General features: G+C 42.9%; 1 protein-coding gene across 2 annotated transcripts in view; it reads right to left on the reverse strand.

The window, feature by feature from the left end:
- Positions 1-15,823: 15,823 nt before the first annotated feature.
- The window catches only part of stxbp6l (syntaxin binding protein 6 (amisyn), like), a 53,349-nt gene continuing 49,748 nt past the window's right edge, over positions 15,824-19,424 (reverse strand). For both annotated transcript variants that reach the window (XM_018735311.2, XM_018735313.2), the window contains 2 exons: positions 19,229-19,386; positions 15,824-16,813 (listed from right to left, as the gene is read on the reverse strand). In XM_018735311.2, coding sequence (XP_018590827.1) covers positions 16,790-16,813; positions 19,229-19,386 — 182 coding nt within the window. In that variant the 3' untranslated portion in view covers positions 15,824-16,789. The remainder of the gene's footprint in view (positions 16,814-19,228; positions 19,387-19,424) is intronic.

The following is a 19,424-nucleotide window of genomic DNA, read 5'->3' on the forward strand; positions in this document are numbered from 1 at the left end:
AGAAGCCTTTACTGCCACCTAGTGGCTTGGTAGGGAACATACAAGTCACATTTGTTTACATTTATTCATTTAGCTGACACTTTTCTCCAAAGCAACTTACAGTGTTGAGGTTACAATTATTTTACCCCTTTACACAGCTAGGTATGTTTTTTTTTCTCTTCTTACTGGAGCAATTTAGGGTAAATACATTGCTCAAAGGTACTACAGCCACAGGGGAGGCTTGAACCTGCAAACTGTAGGGCCAAAAGTAATAGCACTAACCACTACACCATCAACTAACACAATAAAAGCATTAGGAAAGAATAAGTACGTGCTCATTTTTAAAAAACTGTGAGGAAGCTTGAATCTCAAGATTTTTAACTAAAAGAGCTGCTGCACTTCAGTTGCTGTGGAAAAACACCAGCTGCACCTGCATTAATGAATACTTGCTTGAACACAGGTATAAGACAATGAAATAAATACCTCAGACAAGGAAACAAAGAGAGTACAGAATTAGCGTAATACATTATCAATGCTTTTATAAAGCTATGGGTACGCCGACTGGCCATGGAGGAAAAGAACAAAAAACTCCCCAATGAAAGTCAAAGGAGAAAAAGACCTCTGGGGGTCCAAGTGCCAGTGGCTGCCCACCCCTCCTGGGCATTCTAAATTAAATAAGAATTCCAAGTTTACAGGTAATAATGGCATTCTTGCTGTAAGATAGCTTGATTTCCCAGTTCAACAAGGTACATGTCATCCATCATCAGAGTTGCATCCAGCATGGGGTGCTTCTGTAATGGTCAGCCAGCCTCCTCAGGTCTTATCGTAGGGAAACAATACTCAACAAGAAGAAATTGTTAATTTATAACTTAAAGAAATGTTTAATATGTTCTGATACAGAGGTGGGGAAAACTGAAAAGCAACCAAGTGCAAAGAAATTTTGTGGTGAGATGCCTGAGTGAACATATAAGTCTTTAGTCTGGATTTGAAGACAGACAGACAGGGCTTTTCTGACAGTAACTGGTAGAATATTCCACGGTTTAGGTTCTCTGTAACTAAAGGCACAACCTCCTACTGAGGTCTTATTGGTCACAGGTACTTTAAGGTAACCTGCATGCAATGAACGAAGATATCGTCCTGGGATATGAGTCAATTATCTCACAAAGATAAACTGGAACAATGTCATGTACTACTACCTTATAGGTCAGAAGTAAGATTTTATAATCAATTCTAACCCTAACCGGGAGCCAGTGCAGTGATTTCAGCACCGGTGTTATATGGTCTTACTTCCTAATTCTAGTGACAATTCTCACAGCAGCATTTTGTACCAGCTGTAGCCTGGATACAGTCTGGGATGGACAACCCGATAATAAGGCATTGCAATAGTCCAGCCTGCTTGAAACAAAAGGATGAACCAGTTTCTCAGCATCCTGCCTGCATAGGAATTGCCTTAATTTAGCTATGTTTCTCAACTGAAGGAAGCATAACTTCATCAGAGAATTTAGATGAGACACAAATGATAGCTTTTCACCCCACAAGACACCCAAATCCTTAATGCAATCTGTACGCTTGAAGCTTATACCATTTGTGGTAAAGATTGGTGTGATTGTGTCAAGAGTTTCAGCATCACCACCTAGAAACAGGTACCTCTGCTTTAGTGGCATTTAGAGATAAAACATTTTTACTCATCCATAGATTTATACTGATAAAACAATTAGCTAAAGACACCACATGTGATGGGTCATCAGGCTTGAACAAAACATACAGATGAGTGGAAACTTACATTGTGTTTGCGAATAATGTTACCCAATGGCAACATATAGAGTGAGAACAATAATGGACCGAACACAGAGCCCTGTGGCACACCGTATCGAACTGTAGTTGAGATGGAGGGGATGCAGTCATTAGATTTCAGAACAAATTGTTCATGGTTAGCTAAATATAAGCTGAACCACTTCAGGACAGTATCCCTTAGTCCAACCAGGTTTTCAAGTTTAATAAATAACCCCACAACACTAGAACCTTGCAGTGATTAGTACTTTATTGGTTTAGCAATTTGTTCAGTCAAAGCATGGCACAGAGTACACACACACACACACACACATTTTGAGAACCGCTTGTCCCATATGGGGTCACGGGGAACCGGAGCCTAACCCGGTAACACAGGGTGTAAGGCCGGAAGGGGAGGGGACACACCCAGGACAGGACACCAGTCCACCGCAAGGCACCCCAAGCAGGACTTGAACCCCACACCCACTGAAGAGCAGGACTGTGGTCCAACCCACCGCACCACCACGCTCCCTGGCACAGAGTACCTTTAGGTAAATCCCCTTAAGACAAGTATTGATGCCAAAATGGCCACATGTCCATCACATGGTCAAAGCTTAATTACTGGTCAAGTTTAAAACAAATGATCCAATAAGGTGTAAGAAAAAGTGTGGCTTGTTTCTACTTAGGTCAGCCACAGACATTTTACATAATTAAGAAAAACACTACAATAACCTACCGTTTCAACCCAAACACAATCCAGGCACTGGGACTAAGGGATAAATAGCAAGAGACAAGCAAGGTTAAAGTGTTCCAGCATAAGCATTAAGCAATAACAAGGTCACATTCCATCCCAAACTGAGGTCTATGGTATGAGTGTCCATTCAGCACAGGCTGGCAAAGTGTGAGACAACCTGTAGACAAACTGCAGACATACACCTGGCTGCTGTCACTTAGAGCAGCAAACCACAGCAGCAATGTGACAGTGCACGATGGGACAGATATTTTATTGAAATAAAACATTTATTCATTTCTTATCCACCTCAAAAAATGTTAGTCTAATACCAAAGGCATTCAGAAACAAATCTTTTGTATTATTAATTCATAAGCTGCCCTATATACAACTGGGTATTTCAGAAGAGCATACCAGGCCAAGCATCGCGATCGTCTTCCAAGTGCTCATTGTTTACCACTGTTTAATGCAGTACCTTGCCTGCCTCGACCGTTATTTCACCAGAATTTTAGATTTTAACTTTAGCAAGTTATCAAGGTGCTCTATTCTAGAACGCTGCACAAAAAGGCGTATCAGAGACACAAGAAAAAGCATATGAGAAAGAAACCATATAGTGAATAAATATAATCAAATAATTTTAGTAAATGACAATAAACATAGATATTAATATGATGTGGTTTGGCATGTACATGTAATGATGGTTACAGGTTTGAGCCCTGCTCATTCTGCCATACCCTTAAGCAAGGTACTTACCTTGAACTGTTCCAGTAAACACTGTACACCCAGCTGTATAAATGGGTCAGTACCTTGGGGAACAAAGCACTGACATCAGAAGAAATAATCTGAATAAGTATGGCTGAATGTGCTCAGGGGGGTGTGGTGGCGCAGTGGGTTGGACCGGGTCCTGCTCTCTGGTAGGTCTGGGGTTCGAGTCCTGCTTGGGGTGCCTTGTGATGGACTGGTGTCCTGTCCTGGCTGTGTCCCCTCCCCCTCCAGCCTTATGCCCCTAGGTTAGGCTCTGTGACCCTGTATGGGACAAGTGGTTCTGAAAGTGTGTGTGTGAATGTGCTCAAGAGGAGAACAGCACTGGCCAATGAGGTGGGTCAATGATACTGAAGGTGTTAAACAGCTTATTCAACAGTAAAGCAAGTTAAATATTAGACTGCAGCTATATTGAAATGTTCTGCTATGTACAGTCTGACCCACCAGCAAAACATTTCTCCTTCTTTAGCCATCTTCACTGTGCCATTTCTTCCAAGACTAAATACATCTCAGGTGAATCGGGTCTCACTAAATTGCTGGTATTTCGTGCGTGTGCGTGTGCGTGTGTGTGTTGCACTGCTCTGCTGCATAGATGTGTGAATGATATACTGGACTGAAGTCAAATCAAACTGGGTAAGTCACTTTAAAGGTATCAACTAAAATACCAGTTAATCTGATGTTGCTTTGAAAAGTGTTATATATTTATGTACATTTAAATTTAAACCCATTTTAAATGAGTATTTAAAACACTGACTGACATGTCTTGTTAGTTTTAGTTACCCATTGCAGCCCCCCTGAAAATATTAAATGCATTGAATTTCATTTTTATTCATTGAATGTCATCGCTGCCCCCCTGGAAAGATATTAAAATTTAAGATTCCGGGAATCAGAGTTTCCGGGTTGGAGAGCCGCCAGAATCGATGTCCAATTTGTGGTTTTTACCTCAGGAGCTGTCCGCACAGTGTCCACAGCGAGGAGTCGAACAGCGGTAGCTGAGAGAGCATCTAACGAAAGAAGGGAGTCCCTGTTCTATTAAGTTCCATCCTGAACGTATCGTCAGACAGCACACCTATGTGTTGTGTATCACGTAATGTGTATTGCTTAGTTGCACCTGCTGACATTGGGGAACATTTCATTTGCTCGAAACGCGTGACAAATAATGACTTGGTGCGGAAATTCCGCAATTTAGAAGAACGCGTTAAGAATTTTATTTCAATCCGAGAAACGGAGAGTTAGCTGGACTCGATGTGTCCCGATGCCTCTGTACTGTTGAACTCAGCGTCGACAGTTATAGGCCCCAGTACAGGCAGTGAAAAGCCGGGTATCCCAGACCGCCCTCATAGCGACTGGGTGATTGTTCGGAATAAGTCGAACAAAGCAAAGCCTAATCCACGGGTTCCTGGTTCAGGTTATCCCGTCCAAACCCAAAACAGATATTCAGCTCTAAACCATTCACCTAATAATAAAATACACACACACACACACACACACACTTTCTGAACCGCTTGTCTCATACGGGGTCGCAGGGAGCCGGAGCCTAACCTGGCAGCACAGGGTGAAGGCCTGGAGGGGGAGGGGACACACCCAGGACGGGATGCCAGTCCATCACAAGGCACTCCAAGCAGGACTTGAACCCCAGCCCCACCAGGGAGCAGGACCCGGTCCAACCCGGTCCAACCCACTGCACCACCATGCCCCCCCATAATAATAATAATAATAATAATAATAATAATAATAATAGTATTTTTTTTTTTTGTTATTATTATTATTATTATTATTATTATGTTTATTTTTGGAGATTCAGCTCTCCAAAATGTTGAGGTTTGGGGGCCTGGAAATCTAAGTGTAAAGGTGAAGTGTTTCCCATGCTTACATGTGTCTGACATCAAAGCTCATATCAGTTCTTTGGCCGATAATGCGGTGTCGACCATTATGGTGCATGTTGGTGGTAATGATATTCGTTACCAACAGTCTGAGTGTCATGGTTGAATGTAGGAAACCAGGTGGGTGGTCTCAAATGCTGTTGCTTAAGTCATTTTATTTGTATCACACAAGTGTTGCACTCACAGAACAGAGCAGAACAGAAAGCCTTGGAATATAGGTAAGGAGAACGTCTCTCAGTGTGAGGTTCCGCAGCCAAGTGCGTCGAAGTGGGCGTTGTCACTGGGGGGGTCGTGGTGGTTATCCAACAGGCAGCTGTTAGGCGTGCGGTCATTGGGCACATGGTCGTCAAGCGTGCAGTCATCAGGGACGCCAGTGACAGTACCCCCTCGCTTCCTGGACGGGAGGAGTAACTTCAGGTCCCGGGTGGACAGCAACACTCGCTGCCCTGGCCGGAAGGTGAGGGAGCGCCGGTGGCAGTCCGCCTTCTGGTTGTAGCGGTGGGCGCTACGTTAGAGATGGGTCTTGACAGCACGTCACATCTCCCAGCTGGCCTGGTGCCAGGCGTTGACTGCGGGTACATTGCTTGGGCCGAGGACCAAGGAAACAGAACAGGTTGGCTGGGGGTACTAAAACACATTGGAACGGTGACATACCTGTGGAGGAGTGGGTCAAGGCACTGTGGGCGTACCCGGCCCAGGGCAGGTACCAAGCCACAGGGCCATGGTCTGACACAATGTCTTCAGGTAGGCCGTGTAGGTGGAAGACCTGTTGGAATAGTGCCTCCAACATCTCCAGGGCCGTGGACAACCGTGGCAGAGGGATCAGGCGGCAGGCTTTGGAGAATCAGTCAATTAAGGTTAGTATCAGAGTCTTACCATCCAAAGGGGGAAGGTCCAACAGGAAGTCCACCGCTTGGTGAGACCAAGGCCTCAAGGGCACCAGCAGCGGCTCCAGCGAGCCAGCAGGTTTCTGTGTCAGAGTTCTGGCCTGGGAGCAGATTGCGCAGGCCTCTATGTACTCCTGCATGTCCTACTGCATGGAGGGCCACCAGTATCTCCCTTGAAGGAGGAACATTGTTCGGTGCATGCCGGGGTGACCGGCTGTGGGAGAGTCATGAGTCCACTGTAGGAGTGCTGGTTGCATTTTCAGGCCACATAGTCATTACCTTCCAGTGCCTCGGGTGGACTAGGCTCAGCTGCCTGTGCTTCCTGGAGCTCACGAAAGAAGTGTCAGCATACTGGGGCTACAACGCAGTTCTTGGGTAGGATCAGTTCGGGGCTTTTGGTCAGGCACCACTGGTATACAGCCGTGACACGGCGTCGGCCTGCGTGTTCTTAGAACCCGGCCAATACGATACAGTGAAATTGAATCTGATGAAGAACAAGGCCCATCGGGCCTGGTGTGGGTTCAACCGGCGTTCTATCTGGGGATACTGTAGGATACAGTGGTCAGTTAGTACAAGGAAGGAGTGCGAGGCCCCTTCTAACCAGTGCCTCCAGTCCTCCAGGGCTAATCTGATGGCTAAGAGCTCTCAGTTTCCAATGTCATAGTTCTGCTCGGGTGGAGACAGCTTCCGCGAGAAGTACGTGCAGGGGAAAAGTTTGGTGAGTCGCCTTGTCTTTGGGACAGCACACCCACGACTCTGACCTCTAAGGCATCCACCTTCACTACAAATGGCAGTGTGGGGTCTGGGTGTCGTAATATCAGTGCTGTTGTGAAGCGAGTCTTCAGCTCTAGCAATGCTCGCTGTGCCTGCTTATCCCAAGTCAGATGGGTCTCCTTACCTGCCATAAGGGCCGTAAAGGGGGCAGCAATGGAGCTGAACCCTGATGAATTTCCTATAGAAACTGGCAAAACCCAGGAACCATTGCAGGGCCTTCATAGTTCTTGGTCGTGGCCAGGCAATCACCACCCGGATCTTCTCCAGATCCATGGCCGCACCCACGTCACTCAGGATGTAACCCAGGAACAGCACTCGTGACTGGTGGAACAGACATTTCTCCCCCTTTACATATAGATGGTGTTCAAGGAGCCCTTCTAACACTGTCCTTACCTGGCGGACGTCTTGTTCCCGGGTCTTGGAGAAAATCAAGATGTCATCCAGGTACACCCGGATGCAGTTTTCCACCAGGTCCCCTAGTACGTGATTGGCAAATGCCTGGAACACTGAGGATGCGTTAGACAAACCGAGAGGCATGACCAAATACCCATAGTAGCCCAGGGTGGTGCTAAAAGCGGTTTTCCACTCATCACCATCCCTGATCCAGAGTAGGTTGTATGCACTCCGAAGGTCCAATTTCATGAAAATCTTTGCATCATGCATTCATTCTAATGCCACAGTGATCAAAGGCAGATAGTGGTATCGCACCGTGATAGCATTCAAACCACTGTAATCGACACTGAGGTGGTAAAAAGCCACTTTATTTCAGTGTGTAATAAAACCATAAGGAAGTGTTAGAATCTAATAGTATCTGGTCCTTTACCTAGACTCTTGATGGGGGACATGGTCTACAGTAGACTGGTGTCCTTTAACAGGTGGTTGGAGTCGCGGTGCCGCTCTAATGGCATTTCATTCGTTAATAACTGGGATGATTGGGACAGAACAAACCATCCTCTCAACTAGAGGGGATGGTTTGTTCTGTCACAGAACTTGGCCTGCAAGTTGCAGGATTGGCTCAGCTCGGGTCATCTACTTTAGCAGCTGTGTGTATTGATGGGTCTGTTACTCGTTCTGGTACCAGTGGACATTTCTCATGTGATGGGATCTCTTGTGCTGTTTCCAATGTGGGCCTAAAACTTTAGATAAAAGCATTAATTTCAGCCAAAAAATATAAATTATTATAAGACCAAGGCGTTTAACTAGACTTAGTGATAGGAACGCTTGCACCAGAAACCTAAAACACATTCAACCAAACACTCAACTTACCACCGAGGCCAAACTATAATATAAAATGTCGTCTGTTAAATATTCGCTCACTAAAAAGTAAAGCTGCTCTAGAAAACGATTTAATACTAAGTTACAAGTCCAATCTCCCCTTTTTTATCGAAACTTGCCTCAGTGAGTTCGACACTGACTGTTCCACTAATAGAAGCCACTCCAGACTAATATAATTATTCCAAAAATTTTGTTCTGTACATTGTGCAGATGGAGTCTGTGTTCTTTTCAATAACAGATTACAAATAGCCTCCAGAAATCATGACAATTTTGCCTCATTCAAAGTTCAACAGCTACCGTAGATGTAAAGTCAAAAACCAATATAATTGTTTCTAATCATAATCTTATTTTATAATGATGTACTCTTCTTTTTTCAAGGATTTTAGTAACTTTAGAAACTGATTTAGCAATTACTCATGAGAAAATTATCTAGATTGGTGATTTCAATATTCATATAGACGTGTCGAATATTTTCACTAATAGTTTTCTGTCACTCCTAAATTACGTAGGTTTAACTCAAGTTAAAGGTCCAACTCATTCCAGTAACCATATGCTCAATCTCATTATAACCTACGGCATAGATGTTCATTATGTAAATATTACTCCTTTAAACAAGACTATTTCCGACCATTACTTAAGCTTTGATCTATACCTGCTGGTGCCATCTGACGAGAGTACCACAATTGTACGACATACTGATGAAAATACTACTAAAAATTAATTACATCAGAAAATCTGATTTTGGAGCCAGTGTGGATGTAGGATTTTGAGTATAATTCAGTGGTGAAATTCGCCTTAGTTAGAGTCTCTGACGCCACCAAAAACTACAGTTATTCAAACTGTAAGAAACTTGCGCTGGTTCGACAAATCAACTCGTGCAATAAAGGTAGCATGTCGTAAATTAGAGAGTAAACGGAGTTCAACTAAACTAGACATTTATTATATAGCCTGGTCCGATTGTCTAAAAAAATTAAAGAAAAGCACTTTTTCATGCCAGATCCGAAAGCTACACAAAATTGATGAAAATCAGAAAAACCCTTGTTTCTTGTTTAGTACCATTGCTTACTTAAATTTGTTGTATTTCAGTAATAAATTAGAGAATATTCGGTAATCCATAGTGCTCTCTAGTTCGGTTTTAGCCAGCGTCAACGGTTATGACAATGACATTAGTTGCTGCTCGCACTGATTCAGTAGCTTCGACGTAACTAACTGTAAAATAACTGTAGAGGAAATTATGCTAATTTGCTCTATGAAAGGTACTACCTGTCCTTTAGACCCTAACCCCACTAAATTACTGAAAGCTGCAGTTTCCATGTTTGCAGAACCTATTGTCAATATTGTTAATACATTGTTACTTAATGGCTGTGTTCCGAAAGCTTTTAAATTTGCTGTAATAAGACCCCTACTAAAGAAAACGGATCTGGATCGTAACAACCCATGTAATTATAGCGCCATCTCCAATCCACTGGTTTTATCTAAAATTTTAGAAAAGATCGTAGCTTCCCAAATTGCAAAATATCTTAATCCTAATATATCTGAAAAATTTCTGTCTGGTTTCCGCACTGGTCACAGCACTGAAACGGCACTCACACGTTAATGATATTTTCATTTCTTTTGATGCTGCGACTTGAGTGCTGGGTTTGATACTGTAGACCAGGGGTGTCAAACTCAATTTCATCCCGGGCCACATCAACATTGTGGTTGCTCTCAGAGGGCCGGTTGTAACTGTAAGACTATATGAATGTATCTACTCTTTTATTACATTACATAATTACCTCTGCATTCGATTACTACTGGTTTTGGTAATAACTCAATTAATACCTAGCTTTGAAAGTAGAAGCCCAGGACAAATAATGACAAAGTTTATTCAAGTGTACAAATATTGTAGTTTATTTAAAAAATAAATGAGGTAACAAAAACACATTTGTTCTGTATGTGAGCACACGTTCAGATTTCTCTGTGATATTCTAAATGAACTTAATTCATGAAATTAAGAAAAAATCGTTACTTATACATCTGCATCAACTTTTCTTCGACATGATGGGTCTATTCATATTTTTTTTTTTTTACTAATCCTGTCACTCCACTAGAACACCGCCGCAGGAAAAAAACAGATATCCAGACACTGCCATCTACTGGCTAGATGCCTTCATCATGCAGGCAATAAAATTGAGATGCATTTTCAGGTCCCGAAAATAAAATTTATAACAATAAAATAATTTGTAAGCTCTCGCAGGCCACATAAAATGAGGGGGCGGGCTGGATTTGGCCCGCAGGCCATGAGTTTGGCACCTCTGCTGTAGATCATAATATCCTACTGAATAGACTTGAAAACCTAGTTGGACTGGAGTACTGTCATGAAATGATTCGACTCATTTAGCTAACGGTGAACAATTTCTTCTGAATCCTGATGACTACAAATAAGGTTTGATATGGTATGCCACAAGGCTTTGTGCTGGGTCCATTACTATTCTTACTGTATATGTTACCATTGGGTGACATTCACAAACCCAATGTGTTTTCATTCATATGCCGATGACACACAGCTATATGTTTCATTTAAGCCTGATGACCCCTCTTTAGCGAATAGTTTTACCAAAATAAAACTATGGATGAATAAACATTTCTCTAAAGGCCAATATAACAGAGGTACTTGTGGTGGGTGGTGATGCCAAACCTCTTGATACAATCACACCAAGCTTTACCATAAATGGTATTAGTTTGATGCATACAGGCTGTGTCAAGGATTTGGGTGTCCTGTTGCATGGAAAGCTGTCATTTGTGGCTCATGTACATGCTTTGACTAAGTAATGCTTCCTTCAGTTGAAAAACATAGCTAAATTTTGGAGATTCCTCTGTAGGCAGGATGGTGAGAAATTGCTTCATGCTTTTGTTACGTAAGCTGGATTATTGCAATGCTTTATTATTGGGTTGTCCATACCAGACTGTATCCAGGCTACAGTTGGTATGAAATGCTGTTCCGAGAATTACTGGAACTAGGGAGTACGACCATGTAAAACTGGTACTGAAATTGTTTCATTGCCTGCCGGTTAGAGTCTATTCAAAAAGAATTTAATGATACTTGTACACGGTACTTGTATCTATGACAAACTTGATACTTAACTTATTATAAAATCCTACTTCTGACCTATAAGGCAGTACACGGCATTGCTCTGGTTTACCTTTGTGAGATTGATTTTTATATCCCAGGACGATATCTTCATTCACTGGATGCAGGTTACCTTAAAGTACCTGTGATCAGTAAGACCTCAGTAGGATGTTGCGCCTTTAGCTACAGATCACCTAAACTGTGGAATAGTTTACCAGTTACTGTCAGAAAAGCCCAGTCTGTCTCAGTCTTCAAATCCAGACTAGAGACTTACATGTTTACTCAGGCATTCCACCCTGAAATGTAATTCCACTTGGCTGTGTTTGTTTTTCCCACCTCTATAGCAAAGCATGTTAAATTCAAGTTACAAATTACTATCTTCTTGTTGAGCATTGTCTGCCTACAGTAAGACCTGAGGAGGCCGGCAAGCCGGCAGTCACAGACACGCCACATGCTGACTGAAGATGACCAACTGCCATGATGGACAAGACGTACCTTGTTGAACTGGGAAATCAAGCTACCATACAGCAACAATGCCATTATTACTTGTAAACTGGCTTAGAAGTCTTATTTAATCTAGAATGCCCAGGAGGGGTGGGCAGCCACTGGCCCTTGGACTGCCAGAGGTTTTTTTTTCCTCCTTCAATTTTCCAGTGGGAGTTTCTGTTCCTTTCTTCTACAGCCTGTAGGCATACTTAAAGCTATAAAAGCATTATATTATGATCATCTGTAGTCAACTGTCATTTTATTTTTATGTATTTGTTTTTATTACCTTATGCCTGTGTTAAAGTGCTCTGTGTCACTGTGTGAGAAGAGTGTTCTACAAAAAAACTGAAGATTACAGAACAAGGGACAAGGTCACATTTGCGGAGATTTAGCTTTGAGCATCCAACAAAAGTCAAGCAGTTTGATTCCAAAAGAGCAGCACAACCCATAACAATGCAACAGGTAAGTACATGGAAGAGAGTTTCAGGTCGGCCATGATCCAGCAGCCTCGAAAGTCAATGCTAATGTTCAACGGGATTTTCCCTTCCAAACCACTACAAATTCTCACGGCCTTTAAAAAGGCAATGAATGCCTTCCGTTAATTATATCTGTTCCGGACCATTTGCACTTTAATAAGACAACCATTAAACTAACACCAGAGCTGCATTTACGACTATGCACTCAAGTAGGGTGCTGTACGCAGCAGGTAAAAAATGAACCTCCTGCAATGGTGAGTGCCAATACAGAAGGTGTCCACTGAAAGTGCCCCCTACAGGGGGTCTTGGCATCACTCATTGTTACTATGCTTATTAATCCCTGAACATGAAACAACTAAGGCTGAACCACGCAGAAATCTTTAAAAAAGGGTGGCTCACCAAAAGGTGCCGGAAAATGAAGAACACGAAAAAAGACAACTGCAAATTTTGAGCGCAGCTGCAACGAGTTCCATGTGAATCACAAACCAGCCTGCATCACCCTCAGACACGGTCCCTGGGGGACAACAGTGGGCACAGGGTACGGCTCTCTTGGTTCATTAATAAGGGAGGTGGTAAAGGTAAGGTACAGCAGCATCTGTACCTATAAAAATCAATCTCACAAAGCTAAGCTGGAGCAAGGGTCTGAAAACTCACCTTTTCCGGACCCATTTCACCCAAGATCTCATCAGCTCGTGTATGTCGTGTTCGTGCACCGTAACTTCATGAGCATCCCCAGACTAGCCTTTATACAGTCGCTACTCCGGCATTGTATGTGAATGTTTGTGTACCTTATTAAAAAATTAATTCTTGTAGGAAGGTTATCAGGATTCATCTATCCTGTGTTTTATGCACCTACTCGAGCGATGAACCTCGGTGCATCAAGTGGAAAGGAACAAACTAAGTTTACTTTAGAATCACATGTCTGCAGCCATGTCTCTTTCTCTTAATGTAATGCACAAATTGTATTTTTGCTGAGATGTATGTCGCTTTGGACAAAAGCATCTGCTAAATGAATAAATGTAAATATAATGTAATATGTAGAGTGAGCATGGTGACATGCCAGCAGTTACCAGGAAGGGGCACATTCATGGGGCTACCGCAAGCTCCCTTGTACAACATATGGGGGGGAGCTGGAAGAGAGACAAAGCCCTGTGAGCACATGGGTTAGTGTAAGCCAGTAACAAACACACCAATAAGATGGACGATACAGCTGCAGTTATTGAAGTGTAACAATTTATTATTTTAGTTACACAATAAGAAGGACAAAAGCTCATTTTCAGTTTCACTTTTTTTTTTTGAAACAGACATTCTTCCATACAGGGCTTTTAACATGAATTGGTTACATTTTATTTGGTTGCCATGTATTCAACCATTTTGATTTCATAGTGTTTGCAAATCAGACTTCCTGTTTCAGAGAGAATTTCCATAAAAAGGAAATGTTCCTTCATAGTAGGGAACCTAACAAAAACGTAAACCTTAGGTCAAAAATTTTGATAATTGATATATGGAAAACTAAACAGCTCTGTTCATCTACTGAGCATGAGGTCAGCAGGTTAGATCCTAAACAGCAGAAGCATAGGTCAGTTTATTGTAATACATAAGCAGTATCTGTCAACATTCTTTCCAGAAACAACTTGTGCAAGAAATAAAACACTTGTTAAAAGTCGTTTACCTAATAGAGGTGATCTGACTGAGCTCTGACAGCCCAGCGATGCATCGGAATCCCAGTGTAACAGTCATGGATGTGGAGACACCTTTGGGGATCATTTGGCAGGATGTGAGCAGCCTGTCCACACTTTGAACACTTTAGTTGTTCAACTTCAACTTGGACACATTTTCTGGTGCCGTTACAGAAGCATTTCTCACTCCTGCACAGCTTTTGGGTCTTCAAGGAACAAGGAGACCAGCTGAGGGGGAACTGAATGAATGTAGAGGAGGGGGCACCTTTTGGGAAAAATGCTGACAAGCTACACCGTCAGCTCTATGGCAGACCATTCCCACATCCCCAGGGTCTTAAGCATACTTTACTGAAGGTGCAAAAAGGGCCTGAGCTACTATCTCCAGTGCTCTTTGTTCTCCCCCTCATACTTTTACCATCCCATAGCTTCAAACCTTGAGTCCCTTTAACATCAATAAACACAGACACACAAAGCACATATGAACATGACACCCAGCATAGTACATCACACTGATTTTTGGTATTTAAAGCAAAGATTACCTTTTAAAAGAGAACGTTACCCTGGCATAATTGGTCTTCTGAAGAAGCTATATACACAGATTACACTACATTACACGATACATCACCACACAGGGGTATGCAGAAGTTCAACATGAATGAGAAGGCACCAATGTAGCATCATTGCACTTTGAATGTGTTTGGTGTGCTCACATGTCACATTCCCAAATCGAACATGAGGGAATAACCATGGGATAAATGACTTAATGGCCCAGCCACATACAATAGTCACAGAAGCATTTCTAGCAGATACGTAGGACAACATTACACACTGACTCATGGCACAAAAACAAAGCCCACAGCAAACCTGACACTGTGCTGTAAAGGAAAAGACAACCAAAGCCATCGGTGGCTCGTTTTCATATACACCTTATATGTACACGCACTGCCAATTTCGGCGTGAAGCTGCTTTAGCACGTGCTCTGGAACTCGAAATCATGTCGCAGTGACTGCAGGGGTCCAAAAAGGTATCAGCCGTGAAGCTGAACACAAACAGGAACGCGAGACCTTCGTGAGAAGGTGAACGTTAGCAAAAGCATCGTGCCGACAACATTCTTGAGTCCATTCCCCCCTTTTCTCCCATGCATGTCTACAATAGCCTGACAACTGTTCCCCACTGACCCTCCGCAGGGAAACCATGCCACCAAGCACTGATAACACCAGATACTGTACGGTCGGTCAATACACACAAAATGTCACTGTTCTGTGCTGTGTATTGAAGTAGAATTTATGAGGACTAAATGACATTCCATCTAGGGTGTACCCTGCCCCACAGCCTATGTTTCTGGGGTAGGTTCCGGACTACCGAGTCCCTGCATTGGACCAGTGTTTATTTTTAACTGATGGTTTGACTTGACACCCGAGAAGAGAATGAGAGTGCTCTGACCAAAATGGTGTCAATGCAGTGCTAGTGCAGGTTCTGTTTCTCCTCACCTGCAGTCAGGCTTCCCACTATGGAAAATATTGAGCAGTCATAACCTGACAAAAAGGGGGAGAGAGAAAGAAAGAAAGAAGAAAACCCCACTCCCCCACATAGTCCACTTACTCTACCTCACAAGCCAAATGACATTCTTCACCATCCGCCCTATACAAATCTGACACTCACCTTAAAAACCTGAAGATAATGCTCTTTGCTATCTTACCTCAAAGGTAACTCTGCTGTTTGCTTCCACAGAAAACAGAATGCTTTATTTTACAGTTGAAGGTCAAAGAAAGAACAGCAAGGAAACAACCATTCATGTTCAAGCAAGAAGTAATCACAAAGTGTAGTTATTCATTCTCCTCTAGATACATTTTTAAATTTATAAAGTCTTGCAGATTTAAAATGACACCGAAATCAAATACGAGTTGTGATAAAATAGCCGTAAAGAAATTTAACAATGCAAAAACACAATATACACTAAAGGCTTTTTTTTTTTTTTTTTTTTTTTTTTAATTTCCCATTTGACCACTGGAATAAAGGGAAAAAAAAAAGTTTTATATGACAGAGGGGAATAAACTTATTTTCAAAAATTTCCCAGAAAGTTTAGTTGTCACAATCACTGTAATAATGGATATACGCTAAAAGAATTGTGTAAGTGCAGCAGTATTTTAGCACATATTGTGAAGAATCATGACCATTAATTACACAGCTGGGCAGAGGTCAGTGATCTGCAACTGTAAAGTCAGACAGCAATTTCACACTGATACCATAACAGGCAGTCAGGCTTCCATTTTTTTATATTCAAAACTAATACTATATAAAGTTTATTGCCCATACTGTATTCAGACAGCGAACCCATGTGAAGCAGAAGGCTGTGCCATCTGTGGAGCAGGCAACCGCTTCTTCGTACACCTACATTGATCACATCAAGTTTCTTGGAACTTCATTTGTGACTTTTTGACCTACTTGTCAATTAATGCTGTTATCCCCTCAAGAAAACTGTCAAACAAAAAAATTAAAAAAAGAATGAAAGTAGTGCCATGCAGTATTAAACACTTTACACTACTTTCTATTGTTAGCTGCGATCACAGACGATTAATGAAAATGTTTTTCACACAAGCAAGAAGGCATTCCTACATGTCACTACCAGAGAAATCTGAAGAAGTCCCAGGAGGCAGGTAGGGGGCCATTCCCAGCACCCCAGTGTGACAGGATGAGGGAGTGGTGCTTTGCTGCTCCTTAGGCCATGGAGGAATTGGGCCATGAGATGTGCTGGCAACATTGTGCTGAAGCTGCATGCCACATCCTCTTCAGTCCACACCCTTGTGATGCCCATACCTTCACTGACACTCAGGAAGGGTCCAAGGGTGTATGAAAAGTGCATTAGTGATGATGGTGTTTGAGGTGGGGGGTAAACAACACGCATTAATACAATTAGAAAGGTGTCCCAGAGGATCGGTGCCTTTCTCGTCTGTCCAGATCCCCAGAGGGTTCCCTTGTTTAACACTTGTGCTTCATGGCAAGCTGAAGGAAGAGAAGTGTGACCACACAGATCAACTGATCAATCATACTGTAGATCGTGCCCCCCAATCCATATTCCAGCTGTACACAGAGAAATGTGGATAAACCATATTGTATACTCCACAATAACTCATTGAGAAGATGATAAACTTAGAGCATTTAAGAAATAAATTCAACATTTACAAATAAACTGAGCAGAAGGCAAGGGAATGAACAGTGATTAGTGCTAAAGGATATCCCAGCAATGAGCCTGTCTGTCAAAAGTTCAACCTCCATCAAGTAGATGATTTTGCTGAAGACATGCAAAGCAATGAATGTCAGCTGGAAGTGCGGTAGTCAGAGCTGCTGCCTTTGCACCCGAAAATCACGAGTTTGAATCTCATCTTCAGCTGTAGTACCCTTGAGCAAGGTACTTACCCTAAATTGCTCCAGCAAAAATACCTGGCTGCATAAATGGGTAAATAACCTAGGCAGCTTAACGCTAAGTTGCTTTGGAGAAAAGCGTCATCTAAATGAATCGATGTAGACGTACTGCATCCACTTCACACACACAAAATGGTGCTGCGATTTGAAGACCACCAGAGGGCAGCAAAACAAAGATGTGACCCCACAAAGCACAGATGGCCAACAATTTGTACAGCCCTAAGGTCAGAAACCCTGCTGAACTGCATAGATCATTGTAATCAGTATGGCCACCATCTCTTTCTTAGCAAAGGGTCAAAGCCCAACCTGCTCCCTACCTGGGACTAGCATCTCCCAACTGTGCACACCTTTTATGTACCACAACCAGCTTCAGCCACTGTTTAGTGCTCTTCATTTCGGTAATATATCCAACCATGCTATGACAAATTTTAAATGATAGCTTTAAAATTGCATTACATTGAGAACACAGAATTATACCAAGATGTACCCTGGGGCTCGAAAAGGCAAAAGCTCAGTAAAGAAACTGACTTATTCACTGCACCACTGCCTTGCTGAATACAGAGAGGAGGCAATTTACATCCTGCATGACGATACGAGGACTATTTAAAATGGATTTTACATCAGTGTATCCTTATGACTTCCTGCAGTATCTTCCAAGAGGACACTAGAACTCAGACTTGGCTCTCTGCGTATACTGCACGGTCATGCATGGTGCAACACCAGATAGCCAGCATTCTGCATCGACACTCTGAGAATAAAATGAATGAAAATCAATGTTTTTACTAATATGTTCACGTTACTAATTTGAATTAGAACAAGATGTTCAACTAGTTAGCAGGCAAATTAATAGGATGTTTAATAGCTTGTACAAAAATGGGATGTTTTTTGGAGCAAACCGTTTTTTTTTTTTACTGCAGTTGTATGTCCCCTGCAAGTGAAAAAGGCCCAAACGCTCTCATCTAGTCATAATTCTCACTCAGAGGGGAATTCATCTTAACAGTGAAGGGGCAGTGATCTATCAAAGGAGACTCAATTAGTCTGTCATTATCTTCATTTACTATTCATTTATTCATTCATTCATCTTACATAGCAGAAAGCAAAGCACTATAGTTCAGACCACTGTGCTCTGAGAGACTGCTGCAGTGATTAAAGCTAAGCTGACAACACCCTGTCATAAAGGACACAAGTAACATGGCAAAGATACTGAAAGGGTTATGTTAATTGTGCAGACAGAGAAGAAGTTACATGCCTCTGCAGCACTTGCTGGGGCACACAGATAGGTGTTAGAACAGCTCTACCTGGACAGAAGCATTGATTCCTCTGGGCTCTGATGTGGATGAGCTGCACAAGGTACACAGCAGCAAAAAACAGCACCCTGGGCTCTGTTGTCAACATCTCCCAAACCAGAGCCTAGGACTAGTGTGGCAACAGCCCTGCACCACCCCCATAATATGCAAAAGAACCATGCCTGAAGTGTGTTAGTGCCAGATGTGCTGGCATACCAAATGAACAATGTAACGCTATGATGGAGTTCGTATCAGCTGTGCAGAAACTCTGCTGTTGCCGTGACTACAAGGTTACATAGAACACACGCAAGGCTGATGCAGAGCGCAGTGTTGCACCCAACTGTACGAGGCACGGCCAGAGTTCACTTGAATTAATGAGCTACAGGGGGGTCTGCAAATTAATGAGGAGTGTGACACTACAGAGTTAAACACAGGGAGCGAGAGCACGGAGGCAGGTTCACTCTCTCAGTGCCACTCTGCTGCAGTGGCCCTCCAATCATGCTTCTCCCCTGCAATTAGGGAACAGCTGGCTTGTCTGTGAGCTTCATTACATCGTGAACCATAAATATCACCTTTGCTCTACTGGGAGTGATTCCTTCCCTTACATCTAAGAAGGTGCTCAAAGGTCAGGTACTTTGGTGGCTCAATGCCATCACTGGAGTGCAGTGCAATACCACGCTGGGGGTCAAAGTCCCCGGGCTACACTCACCTTGTGTGCCGTGTCTGCGAACTGCTGGGCGCTATTCATAAGCTCCCCCGTCTTTTCTTCGGCCCGACCCAGGCGCTCCTGGCGCTCGTTCAGCGCCTGACTGGCCTTCTGCACGGCGCTGGTCACGCTGCCTGCTGCAGAGTGCAGTATACTGTTACCTGTGAGCAAAGGCAAAGGGTGGCAGCAGTGAGAAATC

The sequence above is a fragment of the Scleropages formosus genome, chromosome 1 (assembly GCF_900964775.1).
Source record: "Scleropages formosus chromosome 1, fSclFor1.1, whole genome shotgun sequence".
NCBI lineage: Eukaryota > Metazoa > Chordata > Actinopteri > Osteoglossiformes > Osteoglossidae > Scleropages > Scleropages formosus.